We start from the raw sequence: 23587 nt of genomic DNA, 5'->3' as shown, positions 1-23587 counted from the left end.
TGATCCAAAACATAAAGCAAAATCTACAATGGAATGGTTCAAAAATAAACATATCCAGGTGTTAGAATAGCCAAGTCAAAGTCCAGACCTGAATCCAATCGAGAATCTGTGGAAAGAACTGAAAACTGCTGTTCACAAATGCTCTCCATCCAACCTCACTGAGCTCGAGCTGTTTTGCAAGGAGGAATGGGAAAAAAATTAAGTCTCTCGATGTGCAAAACTGATAGAGACATACCCCAAGCGACTTACAGCTGTAATCGCAGCAAAAGGTGGCGCTACAAAGTATTAACTTAAGGGGGCTGAATAATATTGCACGGCCAATTTTTCAGTTTTTGATTTGCTAAAAAAGTTTGAAATATCCAATAAATGTCGTTCCACTTCATGATTGTGTCCCACTTGTTGTTGATTCTTCACAAAAAAATACAGTTTTATATCTTTATGTTTGAAGCCTGAAATGTGGCAAAAGGTCGAAAAGTTCAAGGAGGCCGAATACTTTCGCAAGGCACTGTATCCTCTGGTCTGATGAAACAAAAATAGAACTGTTTGGCCATAATGACCATTGTGATGTTTGGAGGAAAAAGGGGGAGGCTTGCAAGCCAAAGAACACCATCCCAACTGTGAAGCACGGGGTTGGCAGCATCATGTTGTGGGGGTGCTTTGCTGCAGGAGGGCCTGGTGCACTTCACAAAATGGATGGTATCATGAGGTAGGAAAATTATGATGATATATTGAAGCAACATCTCAAGACATCAGTGAAAGCTTGGTTACAAATGTGTCTTCCAAATGGACAATGACCCCAAGCATACATCCAAAGTTGTGACAAAATGGCTTAAGGACAACAAGTCAAGGTATTGGAGTGGCCATCACAAAGCCCTGACCTCTATGCTATAGAACATTTGTGGGCAGAACTGAAAAAGCGTGTGCGAGCCAAGGAGGTCTACAAACCTGACTCAGTTACAGCAGCTCTGTCAGGAGGAATGGGCCAAAATTCACACAACTTATTGTGGGAAGCTTGTGGAAGGCTACCCAAAACATTTAATGGCAATGCTACCAAATACTAATTGAGTGTATGTGAACTGCTGACCCACTGGGAATGTGATGAAAGAAATAAAAGCTGAAATAAATCATTCTCTCTGCTATTATTCTGACATTTCACATTCTTAAAATAAAGTGGTGATCCTAACTGACCTAAGACAGGGAATGTTTACTAGGATTAAATTTCAGGAATTGTGAAAAACTGAGTTTAAATGTAGTTGGCTAAGGTGTATGTAAACTTCCGACTTCAACTGTATATCAGTACATATTAAGCTTATAATCTTATATTAACACTTCTATAAACACACACATCTTTAAAGAATAAACCAACACCCCCTCCTAAATATTCTTACATGCCTCCTCTCGGTATTCAAGCAGCGAGAGAAATTGGTTGTGACAGTGTACGGTATGAAACCCATAGGCAACACACGCACACACACGCACACACACACACACACACACACACACACACACACACACACACACACACACACACACACACACACACACCTCGCCAAAAATACCATCTGCCGCAGGATCCACCAGGGTGAACTGCAGGAGTCCCAGACTCCTCCACTCGAAGCGTTGAAGGTGTCCGCACTATTTACAGCACAAACACATGCACAGCTTTGGAGAAGGTGGAAGTAATCCCTTTCAATACTGATTCAGGGTTAGATTTTATGTCATCTCCCAAACAGTTGAGGTTATCATAGGGAGCATAGAATCATAGAATCTGATCCTAGATCTGTGGTAAGGTCAACTTCTATTATACAGTTACAGTGTCACCCTTATGATTACATTTCTGATCTGGGCCTGCATTCATAAAGTATATCAGAGTAGGGGGGTGGGGTGGTTCGATGCCAGCTGCCCATCATAGGGCTACCTGTCATCATCATCTTGCTCCAAGTAGCATTCCTCAGCGACGAGGCCATACCCCAAAACTATACAATAAAATGCCAGATTACATTCTGTCTCTGTTGTTCATTCAGTTAAGCCTGTCCTTGATTGATCTTTACCTACAAAGATTCCATTGTCTTTTATTACCTTTAGAACAATTATTATTTCTATGTAATTATTATTATTATTATGTCATTATTAGCATTTCATGCATCAAAGGAAGTTGAATACGATCCACAATACACAAGCATGACACCTACTGTACGATCTACAGTATCATTCATATGCTGGAGCAGTGTATAGAAAAAAGTCTATTGCAAAATGGTACCATTCAGGATTTTGTGATTAAAAACTCCTCCTCCTTTGTGATACAAACTCCTCCTTTGTAATACAAAACCCCTCCCCCTTTGTGATACAAACTCCTCCTTTGTAATACAAACTCCTCCTCCTTTGTTATACAAACTCCTCCTCAGTCTGTCTTGTCCTCTATCTCTTTCACATCCTATCCTCTCTCCCTCCCTCTCTCTATCTCTCACGTCCTCTCGATTTATCCCATCACTCACTTGCTTACCCATCTCTTATTCTCTCACTCCTATCTCACCACATTCCTCCCCCTCGTCTCTCCCTCCCCTTCCCCCATCCATTCTTACAAAGGAAACACCAGAAACCCAGAGAAGGTGGAGTATTTCCATCCCCCCATCAGGTTCCCTCTCTCCAGTTTGAGATAAGCCTTATCTCCTCTCTCCATGGTGACCAAGCCAGCGTTGGTGGCTGCTTCCCTGGTCACGTCTTGGTCCCCGGCAAAGGCTGAGATGATCGGATGTCCATTTAAAACCAGACTCACCTGAAAGAAAGGGATAGAGGGAGGGGGAGGGGAACGGGAGGTGGAGGGGTAGAGGGAGAGAGAGCGATATAGAATAGAGAGAGATAGACGGGGCAGGAGACAAGGAACAAGATTAATCATGGTCTTTCGAATTACCTTACCTTCCTATGCACACCCTGACATTGTTTTGTGTAGGGCATCAACTTTGTATTTGTGTCCTTGTGTTTGTCTCACCTGAATGGTCTGTCGGTTATAGACCTTGACCACGTTGAAACAGAAACTATAGACTCCTGTTCTAGGCGCCACGAAGATGCTCCGTGCTGGATCAAAATGGCTGCCCACATTCACAAGGATCTGAGAGAGAGAAAGGGAAAGAGAGAGACGGAGAGGGGTGGGGGAGAAGAAGAAAAGGAGAGAAAGAGAGAGACGGAGAGGGGTGGGGGGAGAAGAAGTAAAGGAGAGAAATAGAGAGACGGAGAGGGGTGGGGGAGAATAAGTAAATAAGAGAGAGACGGAGAGGGGCGGGGGGAGAAGAAGTAAAGGAGAGAAAGAGAGAGACGGAGAGGGGTGGGGGAGAAGAAGTACAGGAGAGAAAGACGGAGAGGGGTGGGGGAGAAGATGTAAAGAAGAGAGAGACGGAGAGGGGCGGGGGGAGAAGATGTAAAGGAGAGAAGGAGAGGGGCGGGGGGAGAAGATGTAAAGGAGAGAAAGAGAGAGACGGAGAGGGGTGGGGGAGATGAAGTAAAGGTGAGAAAGAGAGAGACGGAGAGGGGCGGGGGGAGAAGAAGTAAAGGAGAGAGAGTCGGAGAGGGGTGGGGGAGAAGAAGTAAAGGAGAGAGAGCCGGAGAGGGGCGGGGGGAGAAGAAGCAAAGGAGAGAAAGAGAGAGACGGAGAGGGGCGGGGGGAGAAGATGTAAAGAAGAGAGAGACGGAGAGGGGTGGGGGAGAAGAAGTAAAGGAGAGAGAGACAGAGAGAAAGAGAGAGCGGGGGGAGAAGATGTAAAGAAGAGAGAGACAGAGAGGGGTGGGGGAGAAAAAGTAAAGGAGAGAGAGACAGAGAAAAAGAGAGCGGGCAGAGGCAGAGAGAAAGAGCGAGATGGTGAATTTGTTGGTGTAGCAGTTTACCTTAAGCTCTCATTGAGGTACAGTTGGTGGTGAAATTTGTCGCTCACTTTTGGCCAGTATAGGTATTCTGTATCCTGGATGTTAATGTTTTATTGTCACACTCACTAACCTGGTCAAAATATATGGTCATAGTACGGTTGCTCATCTCTGAGGGTTCGTGGTTGGTGTTCCTGACAGCGGAGAATGCCACTCGACCAGTCCCCGACCGCACCGACATCCCCAGAGCGTTACCCGAAGGTTCCGATGAGGGGGTGGAGTCACAAACCACCAGGCACTTCCCCTCCAACACGATTGGCTCAGTGTCATTCTGAGCCCTGGCCCTCGGGGGACCACATTGGAGGAACAGAATTAGTCCAAGGAACAAGGTGGGGCTTACGGACATTATGGGGCGTGGCAAAGATGAACAAGGAAGAGGAAGGCAGTGCATATTGTCTGAAATGGTTGTGAACTCTTGGGTGTCCTGGGGATGTTAGTTTATCTGTTTTGACAATTGAAAATGTCAGTTTCCACACACAGTTTCAGTAAAAAAATCTATCCTTTGTGAAGATATGACAAATTCCAGTAAACCAATGTCTGTCTTTGCAGTCTTCTTGTCTCAACCATGCTAAATCATAGTTTAAATCCTTCCAGAATCTGTGAGAAGGTTGAAACTCAGAGGGTCAATTGATCCAAACCCACTGAATCTGAATAGTGGATGGTAGATGCCCGATCCCTTGGAACCCACCTTTGGGCTGTGGCTTTGATCCAACCCCTCTTGCAGCCAAACTTGTCCAGGTCCCCAACCTGTGTTACCAGATTAGTAACACATGTCTGAGTGTTCCAAATGAACAGGTGTGCATCTCTCTCTGTCCCTCTGTCAGTTGGGAGCTGTGGAGTCAGGTGGTCAGGTGGTCCTCCCCAACCTTGACCCTGTAGTAGATAAATACAGTGGGGAGAACAAGTATTTGATACACTGCCGATTTTGCATGTTTTCCTAGCATGTAGAGGTCTGTCATTTTTATCATAGGTACACTTCAACTGTGAGAGACGGAATCTAAAACAAAAATCCAGAAAATCACATTGTATGATTTCTAAGTAATTCATTTGCATTTTATTGCATGACATAAGTATTTGATCACCTAACAACCAGTAAGAATGCCAGCTCTCACAGACCTGTTAGTTTTTCTTTAAGAAGCCCTCATGTTCTCCACTCATTACCTGTATTAACTGCACTTGTTTGAACTCGTTACCTGTATAAAAGACACCTGTCCACACACTCAATCAAACAGACTCCAACCTCTCCACAATGGCCAAGACCAGAGAGCTGAGTAAGGACATCAGAGAAAAAATTGTATACCTGCACAAGGCTGGGATGGGCTACAGGACAATAGGCAAGCAGCTTGGTGAGAAGGTAACAACTGTTTGCGCAATTATTAGAAAATGGAAGAAGTTCAAGATGAAGGTCCCCCTGCTCAAGCCAGCGCATGTCCAGGCCCGTCTGAAGTTTGCCAATGACCATCTGGATGATCCAGAGGAGGAATGGGAGAAGGTCATGTGGTCTGATGAGACAAAAATAGAGCTTTTTGGTCTAAACTCCACTCACTGTGTTTGGAGGAAGAAGAAGGATGAGTACAACCCCAAGAACACTATACCAACCGTGAAGCATGGAGGTGGAAACATCATTCTTTGGGGATGCTTTTCTGCAAAGGGGACAGGATGACTGTGTAACAGTGTAACTTTAGACCGTCCCCTTGCACATACCTGGGCGCGAACCAGGGACCCTCTGCAAACATCAACAACAGTCACCCCTCGAAGCATCGTTACCCATCGCTCCACAAAAGCCGCGGCCCTTGCAGAGCAAGGGGAACTACTACTTCAAGGTCTCAGAGCAAGTGACGTCACCGATTGAAACGCTATTTAGTGCGAACACCGCTAACTAGCTAGCCATTTCACATCCGTTACACTCACCCCCCTTTTGACCTCCTCCTTTTCCGCAGCAACCAGTGATCCGGGTCAACAGCATCAAAGTAACAGTATAACTTTAGACCGTATCCTCGCCCATACCCGGGCGCGAACCAGGGACCCTCTACAAACATCAACAACAGTCACCCCTCGAAGCATCGTTACCCACTGCTCCACAAAAGCTGCGGCCCTTGCAGAGCAAGGGGAACTACTACTTCAAGGTCTCAGAGCAAGTGACGCTATTTAGCGCGAACACCGCTAACAAGCTAGCCATTTCACATCCGTTACAACTGCACCGTATTGAGGGGAGGATGGATGGGGCCATGTATCGCGAAATCTTTTCCAACAACCTCCTTCCCTCAGTATGAGCATTGAAGATGGGTCGTGGCTGGGTCTTCCAGCATGACAATGACCCAAAACACACAGCCAGGGCAACTAAGGAGTGGCTCTGTAAGAAGCATCTCAAGGTCCTGGAGTGGCCTAGCCAGTCTCCAGACCTGAACCCAAATAGAAAATCCTTGGAGGGAGCTGAAAGTCCTATTGCCCAGCGACAGCCCCAAAACCTGAAGGATCTGGAAAAGGTCTGTATGGAGGAGAGGGCCAAAATCCCTTCTGCAGTGTGTGCAAACCTGGTCAAGAACTACAGCAAACGTATGATCTCTGTAATTGCAAACAAAGGTTTCTGTGCCAAATATTAAGTTCTGCTTTTCTGATGTATCAAATACTTATGTCATGCAATAAAATGCAAATTAATTTCTTAAAAATCATACACTATGATTTTCTGGATTTAGATTCCGCCTCTCACAGTTTAAGTGTACCTATGATACAAATTACAGACCTCTACATGCTTTGTAAGTAGGAAAACCTGCAAAATCGGCAGTGTATCAAATACTTCTCCCCACTGTATATGCACTTGTTGTAGTCATCTAATACATCATGACCAAGAGTATCCTAGATTATACAACAGCTGGGTTTAATCCTTGATGCTGATTGGTTAATCCACATTCTAGCCACATTCTAGCCACAAGCTACCACAGTCTAAATCTATGATGTTAAAATGCCTATTTACTCTGTTCCATCTCACAGCACAATCCATCAGCCCAGTCAGAGAAGTAATAAACTTGATCTCCCCTATGATAAGCATCTAGACATTATCTCCCATTTCTGTTAGACTAACATTTAGTTTTCAACAGTGCAGATTTGTGTAAACCTTGCTTTCTGTCTCTCCGATGTATGTAAAAAAAAAAATATATTTTAAACTTCAATCTCCAGCTGTCCCATAGTAATGAACGTGTCGGGAGTTGGGATGAGACAGACAGGCAGGCAGCTTTTCTCAGCCTGTCGAAATCATGAATAAGATGGCATCATTTTTATGGATACAGTGCATTCGGAAAGTATTCAGACCCCTTGACCACATTTTGTTTTACGTTACAGCCTTATTCTAAAATGGATTAAATTATTCCCCCCCCCCCATCAATCTACACACACTACCCAGTAATGACAAAGCAAAAACAGTTTTGTTTTTTTTGCAAAAAAAAATTATAAACGGAAATATCAAATTTACATAAGTATTCAGACCCTTTACTCAGTACTTTGTTTAAGCATCTTTGGCAGTGAATACAGCCTCAAGTCTTCTTGTGTATGACGCTACAAGCTTGGTACACCTGTATTTGCTGAGATTCTTCCATTCTTCTCTGCAGATCCTCTCAAGCTCTGTCAGGTTGGATTGGGAGCATCGCTGCAGAGCTATTTTCAGGTCTCTCCAGAGATGTTTGATCGGGTTCAAATCCGGGCTCTGGCTGGGCCACTCAAAAACATTCAGAGACTTGTCCCGAAGCCACTCCTGCATTGTCTTGGCTGTGAAAGGAATCTTCGCCCCAGTTTGAGGTCCTGAGAACTCTAGAGTAGGTATTCATCAAGGATCTCTCTGTACTTTGCTCCATTCATCTGTCCCTCGATCCTGACTAGTCTCCCAGTTCCTGCCACTGAAAATCATCCCCAAAGCATGATGCTACCACCATGCTTTACCATAGAAATGATATTGGCCAGGTGATGAGCAGTGCCTGGTTTCCTCCAGACGTGACACTTGGCATTCAGGCCAAAGAGTTCAATCTTGGTTTCATCAGACCAGAGAATCTTGTTTCACATGGTCTGAGCATCCTTTAGCTACCATTTGGCAAACTTTTACTGAGGAGTGGCTTCTGTCTGGCCACTCTACCATAAAGGCCTGATTGGTGGAGTGCTGCAGAGATGGCTGTCCTTCTGAAATGTTCTCCCATTTCCACAGAGGAACTCTGGAGCTATGTCAGAGTGATCAATGGGTTCTTGGTCACCTCCCGGACCAAGGCCCTTCTCCACCGATTGCTCAGTTTGGCTGGGTGGCCAGCTCTAGGAAGAGTCTTGGTGGTTCCAATCTTCTTCCATTTAAGAATGATGGAGGCAACTGTGTTCTTGGGGACTTTCAATGCGAAATACAGGTCTTTGTACCCAGATCTGTGCCAGAACACAATCCTGTTTCGGGAGCTCTACAGATCAATTCCATCAACCTCATGGCTTGGTTTTTGCTCTCACATGCACTGTCAACTGTGGGACCTTATATAGACAGGTGTGTGCCTTTCCAAATCATGTCCAATCAATTGCACTTCCCACAGGTAGACTACAATCAAGTTTTATAAACATCTCATGGATGATCTTTGGAATCGGGAAGCACCTGAGCTCAATTTTGAGTCTTATAGCAAAGGGTCCTAATTCTTATGTTAACCTTTTTGGGATAGGGGGCAGCATTTTCACTTTTGGATGAATAGTGTGCCCAGAGTGAACTGCCTCCTACTCTGTCCCAGATGCTAATATATGCATATTATTATTAGTATTGGATAGAAACTCTGAAGTTTCTAAAACTGTTTGAATGATGTCTGTGGGTTTAACAGATCTAATATGTCAGGCGAAAACCGGAGAAAAATCCAACCAGGAAGTGGGAAATCTGAGTTTTGTAGTTTTTCAACTCAGCCCCCATTGAAGACACAGGTCTTTGGATTCAATACATTTTTTTCCTCATCAATCTACACACAATACCCCATAATGACGAAGCAAAAACGTTTTTTCTGTTATTAGGTATTTCTGTTTTCTTTTTTATTATACATTTCCAAAATGAAAAAAATAACTGTTTTTTGCTTCGTCATTATGGGGTATTGTGTGTAGATTGATGAGGATTTTTTTTTACTGAATCCGTTTTAGAATAAGGCTATAACTTATCAAAACGTGGAAAAAGTGAAGCCGGTGTTTGGACGATGCAGAGTATTGGCATGGTTTGCCGACCCTCGACTCGTCCCGGGCCTAATCCATGCCAACATATCCTCCAAACACCGGCTTCTCTGGCGTTATCACTTAAATAACCCTTCAGAAGAGAGATTGACAATGAACTCTGATTCACAGAGGAAGATAGTCTATAGTCTTAGAATCATAGTATTCTAAACTGACCCTGGAAGCAGGCCGAAATTAAATGCATTGATGGAATTTATAGTTTGATGTCAGGGTTAAGTAATGATATTAAAGCAGCTTCTAATGAGTAGCGTCTACTGTACAGGTTGTATAGATTGAGATATAAGTGAGGGATGTAGAGGAGAGAAGGAGGAGGTTGAAGAAGAAATGAGCTAATGGATTGGCTTGAAGAGAGAGGGAGGGAGGGGGGAGGTGGCTGATGCTATCGAAGCCATCTGGACACAGGAAGAGAGGAGGCAAGGAGGAGGAGAGGGAAGAAGAGGAGGAGAGAGGGAGGAGAGGAGGGGGGAGGAAAGGAATGCATCATCACTACTGAGCAACCATCTGTGGGATACACACTCCCGTCACATACACACATGTGCTCACACACACACACACACACACAGTATAGTGCCGCACACACTATTGTGCGTGTATTCAAGCATGTAGGCAATTCTATATATTCATGTATATATGAAATTGCACCAAACTGCATCCACTGGTCTATATTACTAATGTCCTTGGAACTTAATGGATTGTAAAGATAATATCTGGGTGACTTTATCTGACTCCACCATAGAAGTACATTGTTTAAAAACGTACAAATGTAGAATCCTAGAGAAGGCTACTTGCACCTTGGGGAAAAGTCTCTTTATTCACAAAGTGAGTTTATTACAGAAAGATGTTAATCAAACAGAGCAGTAAAGTGACATAAATATGCTATTATGATCATAACAATAATGTCTTCAAAAACATTTCCCCCACATTACCAATTTTGATCAAATTAAGGATACATCATTGGGATTTAAAACTTTACAACAGTTCAAATCTAAATCTTAAATCTTACCTTTGCAATAAATTGTATTACTATGTTTTCATGTAGCAACGAGGAAGTTACTCCTTTTTCTGTTTCTTTTCTCTCACTTTTCCCTCCCTGTCTAGCATTCTCTCACTCTCACATGCTCTCTACACCCCACCCTCTCGCTCTCTCACACCTCTCTGTCTCTCTCCCTCCTTTCCTCACTCTCGTTTCCCTCTCTCTAACCCTGCCCTCTTTCTCTCATTCACATCTCTCTCTCCCTCCTTTCCCTCTTTCTAACCCTGCTCTCTTTCTCTCTCAGGGAACCCCTGTGTTCAAACAGACATTTAATCATATCACATACACGAGCATCACATACAACGTCTGTTTTGTTTTGCCCGCAACCGCCTACCTGTTCTACACTCCTCCCTTTTCTCTCTATCCTCTCATTTCTTTCTTTCTCCTCAAAATGTAGAAAGCTAGTAAGAAAACAATCTCAAGGTGATTTTTAGTTACACCTGTTTTGCATTAAGCTATGATATATAAGAATCAATTCTACCAAATCTGGATACAAAATCTTAATTGAACTTTTATGCTTATGTCATTGGTTCTGTCCATCAACACAGGTAGTTTTTTTCAGAAGTATCTCTCAAAGTCCCTTGTCAGATAACAGCCTCAGAAGTGTTGCGAAACAGAGCCAACAGATGATTGACGGCTCCTCCCAGCCAACGCCAGAGCCGCGGGCGGGATCTTAGACCTCACAACTTCCTGTATAGGCCCCGCCTCCCCTTCCACAGAACAGATAACCAATGGGGCTGTGTTCTTCCCGTCGTCATGGAGACAGGGGTTAAAATACGGATACAGTGTCTCAGTGAAGCCGCATCCCCTGTAACTATAAATATGAGCCTTCGCCTCCATATTGTAAAAGGAGACCAATCCCTCCTCGAAATCCACAAACACCCCAACCTTCCGCGGCTTCTTTCTCAGGTGAAGGGGGACAGATGGCCCGGCACATGCGCTAAGATGGCTGCCTTTCCTCCGGCACACAGCCCAGTAGCCTTGGTCCGGCCTCACCGTGACACTCCCCTTCCTGTTGACAGACTCTTTAGCCACGCCCACATCCCAGTCTGTCTTGTCGCCCACCTGAAGCGCAGGGTAGACAGACAGCAGTTCAATTTAAAATGTTTCTTCTCCCTGCACTGTAATGTTGAGAGGGAGAGTCATGCCTATTCTCATATAATTTTCATAGTATTTTTGGTTCCGCCAAAGCTCACGTTGGTTAGTTTAGATTAGTTTGCTTTCTAAATCATCACCTACCTGGACTACCCAGTAGTGCCTCCCGGTGGCAAAGCCTTGTTTTCCCAGCACACAGACGCAGGAGTCAAACCTCCGAGGGTCAGCAGGAAGGGAGTGGTTCTGCTGGTATCCCAGACTCACCTGCTTCCCATCGGAGGACAGAACGAGCCACGAGGCGGCTGTGACTGGATCCAGAGTGATGTCCACTGTGGAAGGTCAAAGTTATTATTCGTAAGTTATGTAAGTTAAATGTAAGATATGTATGTTTTGAAATATGATATTTCAATGGTATGTACTTGAGTCATAATCTTATTTACACAATAATGTATCAATTGATTAATTGATTGGTTAATTTATTGACTGATTAAATGATTCATTCATTCATTTACACACACAAGCATTGACTCACTTGCATATTGCTGGGTTCTCCTCAGCTCTGGAATAAGAATGAATAAGTGTTAACAATAAAAATGCAATAAAAACCTTGTTGCAACATGAGTGAATATAGCATATAATATATGCTTAATATATTTTACAGCAGTAAAAATACTAACCCGCTTCACATAATCTCTTTTCGAAGTCTCTGCAGGTGTCCACAAGCTGAGACATAGCAGCCCTCACAGTGTCCACACATAGATCGGAGTGTACACTGATCTCAGACCAGTCCTTGGTGGGTGGAGGAGTGGAGAGAGAGGGAAAACTCTACAAAAAGTATAACATTCAATTAAAATAAATTAAATTAGATTCAAATGTATTTATCCCCTCAGAGTGGAAATTAAGAAAGGCAGGGTCATTGTACAACATCACATGTTATATAAATTTGTCAGTATTAAGATAAATGACATTGACCTGTAGGAAGTGGAGATGGTCCTCTGTGTGTGAGAGCTGCTCCAGCTCAGTGCTTCTTCTCTGTAGTTCAATGATTTCCCGCTCCAGCTCATTGATGAGCCCTTCAGCGCGCCTCTCTGCTGCTTTCTGCTTCTCCTCAATCACCTCGATGAGCTCAGCCTGGCTTCTCTCGATGGAGCACACCAGTTTGCTAAAGACTAGTACACTGCCCTCAATCTCTTTTTCAGCACTTATCTACAAGACCAAACAAAGGAAAAAATAATGTAATATTAAAGGCAATGGTTGTGAATGAATTGTCTTGGTAATGTATATTCATAAAAAAAAAAACATATTGATTAAATAAAACTGCAGAGGACCCAGAGTTGACCCCTGGAGTACACCACATAGATGAAAACAATAACAGTCAGGATGCTTATCATAAGAACTCTACCGTCCCCAGAACTCTACTGACAAAGTGTCTGATCCTTAAGAGGTTTTAAAGGTGCTACATGTAGAATGTTTCACCCATGTGGAAGCTAGGTGACTTGCAACAACTCTTCAGCTGGATATAAACAAATCTTCCACCTCCCCTGCATTCAATTTCCCCGCAACAAAGTGGAGAGGTTAGTGCAATCCGATGTCCCAAGGATCCCGGATAGCATGAACCATGGTAAACAAACAAGCATAAAAACAATATTTTTGGTTATGGAAAATATATTTCACAGTGATTTAGATACTATAATGATTGCCTTAATATTTAGTTCTTGTGTTCTCACCTAAACTGAAATTGAGTGAAGAGTGCCAAATTCTAGCAACCAGGAAATGACAGAGTGATTTCTACATTGGCGGCTTGCCCCAGTCTTCCATTGTTCATTGTACTTGTGGCGGAGATGACTACACCTTTTAGTGATGCCGATGTAAGAGAGGGAGGGTGACATTTTCCCATCTTGAGAACAGAAGCATGTCTGGCATTTGTTGTCGAATAGAGAGTGTATATTTTTGAATTTTGTGTTGGCCCAAAAGCATTTTTGGTTGAAAAAATATTGTGAAACACTATAATTCCACTATTACTGCAGATGTATTATTGGCATTTTCTTAAATTACAATGCAAATATTCTACATGTAGCTCCTTTAAAAACAGTTTGAAATATTACAAATTCAGAGGACCCAGAGTTGAGCCTTGGGGTACCCCACAACAGTCAGGATGCTTAACCTAAGAACTCACTTTGCTGAGCTCCACTGAGTGTTTGATTTCATCCATCTTCCTCAGTCTGTCCTGAACCATCTTCAATAGATCTCCTTCAGTCTTCTTCATCTGAGTCTGTGGAGAAAAAACTGTAGGACTGGTCTGCTAAACTTTGATACAAGACACAATTTGGTAACATTACATCTAAAGCCTGCAGGCATTATGTTTTATTATGAACTACGTGGTTCAAACCCTGAATGCTGATTGGCTGACCAAGGGTATGACAAAATATTTATTTTTACTGCTCTAATTACATCGTTAAGCAATTTATAATCGCAATAAGGCACCTCAGGGGGTTGTGGTATATGGCCAATATACCACGACTAAGGGCTGTATCCAGGCACTCTGAGTTGCGTCTTGCCAAAGAATGGCCTTAGCCGTGGTATTTTGGCCATACACCATACCCCCACAGGCGTTTTTGATTAATTATAATATGTAAGGCTTATTTTACAGTACTAGTCAAAAGTTTGGACACACCTACTCATTCAAGGGTTTTTCTTTATTTATACTATGTTCTACATTGTAGAATAATAGCGAAGACATGTCGTGGAAATTTCCTCTATTTACCTAATCATGGGAGCAAACCACACACACGTCAGAGTTAGTTATAAAAGTCCATCTTTAATTATATGAGCTCTTATCACAATCCTGTGACTCTCAGATAATTTTCTGAGAGTCCCCTTACAATGCAACTGAGTTCCTTTAATAGCAAAGACACACATAGTCAGACCGCATAGACATAACTCATCGTTCAGCTTTGTCTCCTTTCCCAAACCTCAGAACCATAAACCAAATCCTCGATATCAACAGGCATATATCAAATTGTCATTTAGATACAACCACTCTTAAATACAAACTCCTGGACAAACTCACAGATAGGAGAGTGACCCTACAGGTCAACAAAGAGGGAGCATAGGAATGATTCCACACTCCTTTCCCCCCCATGAGAAAAGTAGGGAGTAAAAGATATGTTTACACATGATGACACTTTGACCTCTCCCCTCTCTCAGCGGCCATGCAACTTAGTTTTGACATAGAACAGATAACTGCAACCTCACCACAGAATTACACAAAAATACCATTCTGATGGGAAGTAACTTACACACATTTAATGAATATTAAACATCTTACAAATGTTACCAACATATTCTGATAATTCCACGACAGACATCAGAGCTATGAAATGACACATATGGAACTATGTAGTCACTAAAAAAGTGTTAAACAAATCAAAATCAATTTTATATTTGAGATTCTTCAAAGTAGCCACCCTTTGCCTTGATGACAGCTTTGCACACTCTTGGCATTCTCTCAACCAGCATCATGAGGTATGGAATGCATTTCAATTAACAGGTGTGCCTTACTAAAGTGACAAGGTAGGGGGTATACAGAATATAGCTGTATTTGGTAAAAGACTAAGTCTATATTACGGCAATAAAAGCTCAAACAAGCAAAGAGAAATGACAGTACATCATGACTTTAAGACATGAAGGTCAATCAATCCGGAATATTTCAGGAACTTTGAAAGTTTCTTCAAGTAGAGTCGCAAAAACCATCAAGTGCTATGATGAAACTGGCTCTCATGAGGAGCACCACAGGAAAGGAAGACCCAGAGTTACCTCTGCCTCAGAGGATAATCAACAAGCTATGGACCCTGGGACTTAAAACCTCCCTCTGCAACTGGATCGTGGACTTCCTGACGGGCCGTCCCCAGGTGGTAAGGGTAGGTAACAACACATCCGCCATGCTGATCCTCAACACAGGGGCCCCTCAGGGGTGCGTGCTCAGTCCCCTCTTATACTCCCTGTTCACTCATGACTGCACAGCTGGGCATGACTCCAACACCATCATTAGGTTTGCAGATGACACAACAGTGATCACTGACAATGATGAGACAGCCTATAGGGAGGAGGTCAGAGACCTGACCGTGTAGTGCCAGGACAACAACCACTCCCTCAACGTAATCAAGACAAAGGAGATGATTGAGGACAACAGGAAAAGGAGGCCCGAGCACGCCCCCATTCTCATCGATGGGGTTTTAGTGGATTAGGTTGAGAACTTCAAGTTCCTTGGTGTCCACATCAAAAACAAACTAACATTGTCCAAGCACACCAAGACAGTCGTGAAGAGGGCACGACAAAACCTATTCCCCTTCAGGAGACTGAAAAGATTTGGCATGGATCCTCAGATCCTCAAAAGGTTCTACAGCTGCACCATCGAGAGCATCCTGACAAGTTGCATCACTGCCTGGTATGGCAACTGCTCAGCCTCCGACCGCCAGGCACTACAGAGGGTAGTGCACACGGCCCAATACATCACTGGGGCAAAGATTCCTGCCATCCAGGACCTCTATACCAGGCGGTGTCAGAGGAAGGCCTTGAAAATTGTCAAAGACTCCAGCTACCCTAGTCATAGACTGTTCTCTCTGCTACCGCTCAGCAAGCAATACCGGAGCACCAAGTCTAGGTCCAAGAGGATTCTAAACAACTTCTACACATTTACTCTGTACCGGTACCCCCTGTATATAGTCTCCACATTGACTCTCTACTGGTACCCCCTGTATATAGTCTATTGTTCTTTTACTGCTGCTCTTTAATTACTTGTTCCTTTTATTTCTTATTCTTATCCATATTTTTTAAACTGCATTGTTTGTTAGGGACTTGTAAGTAATCATTTCACTTGTTGTATCTGGCACATGTGACTAATACAATTTGATTTCATTCGATAAGTTCAGTAGAGTTACCAGCCTCATAAATTGCAGCCTAAATAAATGCTTCACATAGTTCACACATCTCAGCATCAACTGTTCAGAGGACACTGTGAATTAGGCCTTCATGGTCGAATTGCTGCAAAGTGTTAGATTCTGGGTTAAACTTGGAACATTGTTATACTCGGAAGTATAGTGTCTAAGGAAGTGAAAGAGACTGGTTTTTACATCAGAAGTTAATGGTTATCTGTAGGAGCCAGATGGCTTTGGAATGTGTTGGGTGGACAGGAGGAAGTCACAGGATTGCTATAGGGGATATGGGTGGAGATCTTTGGTTGAGGTCAGGTCAGATTCCCTTAAGGGAGAAACCATGGTTTATTATCCTATCACTTCATCCTCCTGTGGGACCATAACAGATGTAAGGATTGGAGAGAAGGATGAGTGACTAAATTGGAATATATATATACTTGTGGTGGTGGAAACATGTGTTGTCTGAATGCAGCTGTATTGACCCTCTGGGCAGAATAAACTTGGTTAAGCTTTCATAAATGTCCGTTCAGGTTTTACTCTGAGAATTGAACCTAACAAAAGAAACAAGTACTAAAGTACATCAATAAGAAGAAGAGATTTGCTTGGGCCAAGAAACACGAGCAACGGACATTAGACCTGTGTAAATCTGTCCTTTGGTCTGATGAGTCCAAATTTGCGATTTTTGGTTCCAACCACCATGTGACTGTGAGACACAGAGTAGGTGAATGGATGATCTCCGCGTGTGTGGCTTCCACCGTGAGGCATAGAGGAGGAGGTGTGATGGAGTGGTGGTGCTTTCCCAGTGACACTGTCAGTGATTTATTTAGAATTCAAGGCACACTTAAACAGTATGGCTACCACAGCCTTCTTCAGTGATAGGCCATCCCATCTGGTTTGCGTTTAGTGGGACTATCATTTGCTTTTCAACAGGACAATGAACCAACACACCTCCAGGCTGTGTCAGGACTATTTTACCAAGAAGGAAAGTGATGGAGTGCTGCATCAGATGACCTGGTCTCCACAATTAGACAACCTCAACCCAATTGAGATGGTTTGGGATGAGTTGGACCGCAAAGTGAAGGAAAACCTGCCAACAAGTGCTCAGCATATGTGGGAACTCCTTCAAGACTGTTGGAAAAGCATTCCAGGTGAAGCTGGTTGAGAGAATGCCAAGAGTGTGCAAAGCTGTCATCAAGGTAAAGGGTGGCCACTTTGAAGAATCTCAAATATAAAATATATTTGGATTTGTTTAACACTTTTTTGGTTACCATGATTCCATATGTGTTATTTCATAGTTTTGATGTCTTCACTATTATTCTACAATGTAGAAAATAGTAAAAATAAAGAAAAACCCTTGAATGAGTAGGCGTGTCCAAACTTATGACTGGTACTTTGTGTTATGCTTCCCTATGTAGGACATGTTCAACTTACCCTCATCTTCTTGCTCTCTCTCTCCATAGGGATAGTGTTGTGGCCCTTGTGGTCAGTATCATTGCATCTCAAACACACCGGTGTCTGGTCCATCCTACAGAACAGCTCCAGGGGCCTCTCGTGCTTCCGGCACAGGCCTCGCGTGGCGAAGGTTGCTGGGTCCGTCAGCCTGTGCCTCTGGAGGGCCGGCTCTCTCTGGTGAGGCCCCAGGTGGTTCTCGCAGTACGATCCCTGACACACCAGACAGGACTTAACAGCACTCTGCTTCGTCCCGGTACAGACATCACAGGAAACTGCATCTGGCTCAGGACCGAGCGCTGGTGAACACTGTGACGCTAATACTCCTATGCCTTGATAATCACCTTCATCTGCCTGCTGGGCTTTGACCTTTATAATATATATCATATAAATAATAATGTAAATATTATATTATAATAGTATAATATATACACCTAATATATGCCATACATCACCTTTAGGGACCTCTGGAAGTGCTCAGTGATGTCCTTAAAACCGCGATTGATGCGTAGCTCTGGCCGACGGCGGAAGCTCTCCTTGCAGAGGGGGCACTCGAAGCGCTCGCGGGTGTCCCAGTAGCTTTTGATGCAGGTCAGGCAGAAGTTGTGACCACACGGGATGGACACGGGGTTGGTGAAGATGTCCAGGCAGATACAGCACAGAAACTGCTCCTCGGACATGAGGGAAGCCATGCCTTCAACAAGACAGAATTGACTGTTTTTAACAGAGCACTTCACCACTTTTCATCATACATATTTTCACAAATGTAGACACCAGAGGAGGCTGGTGAGGGGAGAAGGGCTCATAATAATTAATGGAATTGAACTAATTGAAGGGTATCAAATACATGGAAACCAGGTGATGTGTTTGAGACCATTCCATTGATTCCTTTGCAGCCATTACTATGAGCCTATCCTCCCCATTTAAAGTGCCACCACTGGTAGACACTGGTATGGTGCTGGAGAATGAATGTTTAAAAGTAGTGCCGTGTCCCTTTATGTACAGGAATCCTAAAAGCTTGGAATTTAATTTAGTGTGTTTGATTATCCCAAGGACGGAGAGAAAGAAGTCAAGGGAGAGTAATGTCAAACACAGCAGATACTTTTATACAAAGGGAAGCCATGCCCTTGGAGGAAGTTACAGGAATCAGGAACCAAGTAAACAAGATTCTTCACTGTTACATCACCTTTTATGTATCTTTTTGCATATATACAATTATGTTAAATGAACCTGGACCTGAACCAGTTTCTTTATTTGCATAAAATGTGTTCTTCTGGGACTACTAAACAACAACCAAATGAACCTGACAGGAACATTTACTGAAAAGCTGCAGCTGACATTTGTGTCATCATAGTCTCATGTTGCCTCCAAAATCACGTCGTTGTCACGCCTGTTTAGGGAAGCCTGCTTCTCCGCGAGGTTAGTGTCAAACCATAAACGGGTTTGGTAGCACACACTCTCTAACCTCAGAAAAACAAAACAAACCAGTTGCTCATGACGGGAATGTACTTGTCTCTAGTTTTCTCCTACAGTGACTCGGGTGTTTGGATCACGCCCTATGAAATTGCTCAATAATTCTTCTATTCTTGTGTTAATTATTATTATAATTGTTTTTTTTTTTACATGTTACCGACAATGAAATGCTGCTGAGCAGGTGCAGGAAATACAAACAGTCTAATGTAGGAGTTTTGTATAATTTCAGCGAGTGTAGCATGCTTCATAAAAAGTCAATCTCTTTCAAGAATGAGTATATACATATTTCTATACCACATCTGTTTTAGAGGATTGGATTGCACAAAGAATATATGATTTATTATATCATGTTCAAGGAGGTGATATAATTGTGCAATGAATAAAATTGCTTAAAAGTTATCAGCTTCAAGCTTCAAGACTTGGTAAAATGAAGGCTACACAATTAAAGTTATTTACATAATGGTCATTATCCTATAATATATAGAATAATAATATCTTCATTGATGTGACTCACCTGTGAGTAATCAGAACCAGGTAAGCAGAAAAAAAGTGTTTAGTCCGGTCCTATTCAACACAGGTGTGTTCAGTGTGTTGAGATACAGGTGAGCTCTTCCTGTCATAGGTGGAGACATGGTGATATTCAACCACACCTATCCAATCAGAGAATAGAAAGTCACCCCACCCACATCTGCACATTTCTTAACTGTGTTTTGTATGTTTCCTGCATATGTACGAAGATGTTCAAACATACCTAAACCCTCACTGCTCTGGTAGGAGCTGTCCTTAATGTATATATTGCTATAGAAGCAACAAAAAAACTATCACAATTGAAAGAGTCATCCTTTATTAGAATGAAAAACTGTGACCTTCTAAACCCCACCCACCTTTGTCCTCTCTGTTCTGGGTGAGAGTTAACGTTAAAGTATGTGTTGATATAGAAACAAAGTGAAGTTGTCATCCTTATTAGAATTAGCTTCTAAATTACAATGATCAACACCAATTCCAGCATTTAAAAAAATGTGTAATTACATTTTCTTAATGAATGTACTTTAAATCATTATAATTCTTTAAAAACCAAGAGGGACAAAATGTAAATACAAGTGATACTTTTTGGACCACAATGAAAATAACAATAATACCTTTTTTTAAAACGTTTGTGTGTTATCCTTAATGATTTTAATCACATTGTGTCCACATGTGTGGTTGTATTGTGTTTTTAAATTGTCAAATAAATCTTAGCAAATCATTAATTTACCTTAACACACATTAATAACAGACTAAAATGACACAGTTCACACAAGATGTCAGAATATATCTAAAGTTAGTATAAAAAAGCCAAAGGTTTATAAGTCACATACAGTGTATTCGGGACAAACATACGTATTCAGAACCTTTACTCAGGACTTTGTTGAAGCACCTTTGGCAGCGATTACAGCCTCAAGTCTTCTTGGGTATGATGCTACAAGCTTGGCACACCTGCTTTTGGGGTGTTTCTGCCATTCTTCTTTGCAGATCCTCTCAGGCTCTGTCGGGTTCTTTGGGGAGTGTCGCTGCACAGTTATTTTTAGTTCTCTCCAGAGATGCTAGATCGGGATCAAGTCCGGGCTCTGGCTGGGAAACTCAAGGACATTCAGAGACTTGTCCTGAAGCCACTCCTGCGTTGTCTTGGCTGTGTGCTTAGGGTCGTTGTCCTGTTGGAAGGTGAATCTTCACCCAAGTCTGAGTTCCTGCTCTGGAGCAGGCTTTCATCAAGGAACTCTCTGTACTTTGCTCCGTTCATCTTTCCCTCCATTCTGACTAGTCTCCCAGTACCTGCCGCTGAACAACATCCCCACAGCATGATGCTGCCACCACCATGCTTCACCATAGGAATGGTGCCAGGTTTGCTCCAGAGATGATGCTTGGCATTCAGGCCAAAGAGTTACATTTTTGTTACATCAGACCAGGGATTCTTGTTTCCCATGTTCAGAGTCCTTTAGGTGCCTTTTGGCAAACTCAAAGTGGGATGTAATGTGCCTTTTACTGAGGAGTGGTTTCCATCTGCCCACTCTACCATAAAGGTCTGATTGGTGGAGTGCTGCAGAAATGGTTGTCCTTCTGGAATGTGCTCCCATCTCCACAGAGGAACTCTGGAGCTATGTCAGAGTAATCATTGGGTTCTTGGTCACCTCCCTGACCAAGGCCCTTCTCCACAGATTGCTCAGTTTGGCTGGAAGGCCAGCTCTAGGAAGAGTCTTGGTTGTTCCAGTCTTCTTCCATTTAAGAATGATGGAGGCCACTGCGTTCTTTGGGGCCTTCTATGCTCTCAAGGATGATCAATGGAAACTGGACCTGAGCTCAATTTCAAGTCTCATAGCAAAGGGTTTGAATACTTTTGTAAATAAGGTATATCTGTATTTAAAAAAATATATAAATTAGCAAACAATTCTAAAAACCTGTTTTTGCTTTGTCATTATGGGGTATTGTGTGTAGATTGATGAGGATTTTTTCCAAACAATGCTAGAATAAGGCTGTAATGTAACAAAATGTGGAAAAAGTCAAGGGGTCTGAATACGTTCAGAATGCACTGTATGTGATCAGCCATCATTTTACAGTGTTGGAGCTGTCTTTTCTCCACCTCCTTTCCTATCCACCTGTTAATTCTCAATGAGTACAAGGGCGTATAATATATCATGCATGAAATGTAATACATAATACATAGATGTTCACAAAATATATTTTTTAAATCATTGGATTCATTTTGATTTATTTAACTTGGCAAGTCAGTTAAGAACAAATTTGTATCTACAATGACGTCCTACCCCAGCCAAACCCTCCCCTAACCTGGACAACACTGGGCCAATTTTGCGCCGGCCATTTGAACCCGGGACTGTAGTGACGCCTCTAGCACTGCGATCCAGTGTCTTAGACCACTGCGGGTGGCATCTCATCTCAGTTTGACGTCATCAGATATCCCCTTCTCCCTCATCTCCTTATTTATCTCAGGAACAGAAAGAGTCTGACATAGGCACTGGAGTGGTGGTGATGGGAGAGGGAACAGACAGAACCACGGGTGGCCAGCAGGTTATCCAGCCGAATGGACAGGTCCACCAGCTGGTCAAAGGTGATGGTGGCATCCCTGCAGGCCAACTCCCGACGGACATCCTCACGCAGGCTGCAGCGATAGTGGTCAATAAGGGCCCTGTCATCCATCCCGCTCCGGAGGCCAGGGTCTGAAAGTCCAGGGTGAACTCCTGGGTGCTCCTCGTCCCCTGCCTCAGGTGGAAGAGATGTTCACCTGTTTTGTAAGTCTAGGTATATGTATGTCTATGGTGGCCTGAATTGGTTCCCAATCAGAGGCAGCTGTTTATCGTTGTCTCTGATTGGGGACCATATTTAGGTAGCCATTTCTCCTTGGGTATTTGTGGGTTCTTTTTCTATGCTTAGTTGCCTGTCTGCACTATTCCTATTAGCTTCACGGTTAATTTTGTTGTTTTGTTAGTGTGTTCAGTGTTGCATTTCTTTAATAAATTAAGAATGTACGCTTACCACCCTGCACCTTGGTCTCATTACAATGAACGTGACAGGTATTCTGTCAGAGTGTGCACAACTGGTCGAAGGAAGTCAGGTGCAGGAGAGCAGAGATGAGTGAACAGGCACACTTTAATCAGGCAGAGGAAAACAGCCGGACGCAACTGCGTCACAACACTCCGGCCCAAGGAAAAAGAGAGCGCACAAAATCACACAAAATGGTACAAAATAACAAAACCACGGGTTACAACAATACCCGGCGCAAAACCAGCCTGTAGCGTCACACACGTAACGAACAAACAATACCACACATAGACATGGGGGGAACAGAGGATAATATTCACATAGTGAGGGGATGTAAACCAGGTGTGCGGGAAAATGCGGGAAAACAAGACAAAATAAATGGAAAATGAAAGGTGGAGCGTCGATGGCTAGAAGACCGGTGACGTCAATCGCCGAACACCACCCGAACAAGGAGAGGGACCACCTTTGGCGGGAGTCGTGACAATACCTCTCGCATGATGCGAGTGCCGCACAGGGAGAGAAATATGCATGCCCAGTCATTCATAATGCAGTCGAAAAAGATACAAATACTGAAAGCAGTTTTGATGGCCACTGTTAAAAGACGAGGATCACAGAGCTTTCTAGTGTCACTAAGCTACACTTTGATAGGTTATGATTATTTTATGGATTAGCGTTACATAGTCAAAAAGCTAATTGTTAATATTTTTCTTTTTTTCTAAGATATCAATGCCAAACTTAACATGGTTCATCATGGTAATGTCTTTGATGACCCTATAAGTTGAAAGGCCGTTGTAAAGTGTTTTTTTACAAAGGATTTAAATGGCCATGTAAAATCTGATTTCCTGGTTGTGGGCTTCAAAAAAGGAAGACACCTGTCAGATGTAGAGTTTGCATCCCAATATTACACATCACAGAAGACTGAAATATA

At 42.9% G+C, this 23587-nt stretch overlaps 2 protein-coding genes across 3 annotated transcripts; both read right to left on the bottom strand.

Moving 5' to 3' along the window:
• Positions 1 to 1199: 1199 nt before the first annotated feature.
• LOC109906368 (cerebellin-1-like) lies at positions 1200 to 10288 on the bottom strand. The gene is made up of 4 exons (XM_020504047.2): positions 10145 to 10288; positions 3989 to 4788; positions 2990 to 3109; positions 1200 to 2776 (listed from the first exon to the last, which is right to left on the bottom strand). The coding sequence occupies exons 2-4, from the start codon at positions 4304 to 4306 to the stop codon at positions 2579 to 2581; spliced, it is 636 nt and encodes a 211-aa protein (XP_020359636.1). The 5' UTR covers positions 4307 to 4788; positions 10145 to 10288; the 3' UTR covers positions 1200 to 2578.
• LOC109906191 (zinc finger protein RFP) lies at positions 9930 to 19736 on the bottom strand. 2 transcript variants are annotated; one of them, XM_031792982.1, is made up of 9 exons: positions 19640 to 19736; positions 18108 to 18346; positions 17635 to 18021; positions 13446 to 13541; positions 12242 to 12475; positions 11947 to 12094; positions 11802 to 11828; positions 11414 to 11598; positions 9930 to 11239 (listed from the first exon to the last, which is right to left on the bottom strand). In XM_031792982.1, exons 2-9 carry the CDS (start codon positions 18342 to 18344, stop codon positions 10772 to 10774), a joined length of 1782 nt encoding a protein of 593 aa, XP_031648842.1. In that variant the 5' UTR covers positions 18345 to 18346; positions 19640 to 19736; the 3' UTR covers positions 9930 to 10771. The 2 variants fall into 2 exon arrangements, with proteins under 2 accessions (XP_031648842.1, XP_031648843.1); XM_031792983.1 differs by having other exon boundaries at positions 9930 to 11295; positions 19640 to 19732.
• Positions 19737 to 23587: the final 3851 nt, after the last annotated feature.

This window comes from Oncorhynchus kisutch, linkage group LG16 (genome assembly GCF_002021735.2).
Source record: "Oncorhynchus kisutch isolate 150728-3 linkage group LG16, Okis_V2, whole genome shotgun sequence".
In the NCBI taxonomy this organism is placed as follows: domain Eukaryota; kingdom Metazoa; phylum Chordata; class Actinopteri; order Salmoniformes; family Salmonidae; genus Oncorhynchus; species Oncorhynchus kisutch.
The sequence above is the reverse complement of the archived record's forward strand: the minus strand, read 5'-3'. Positions and strand labels throughout refer to the sequence as shown.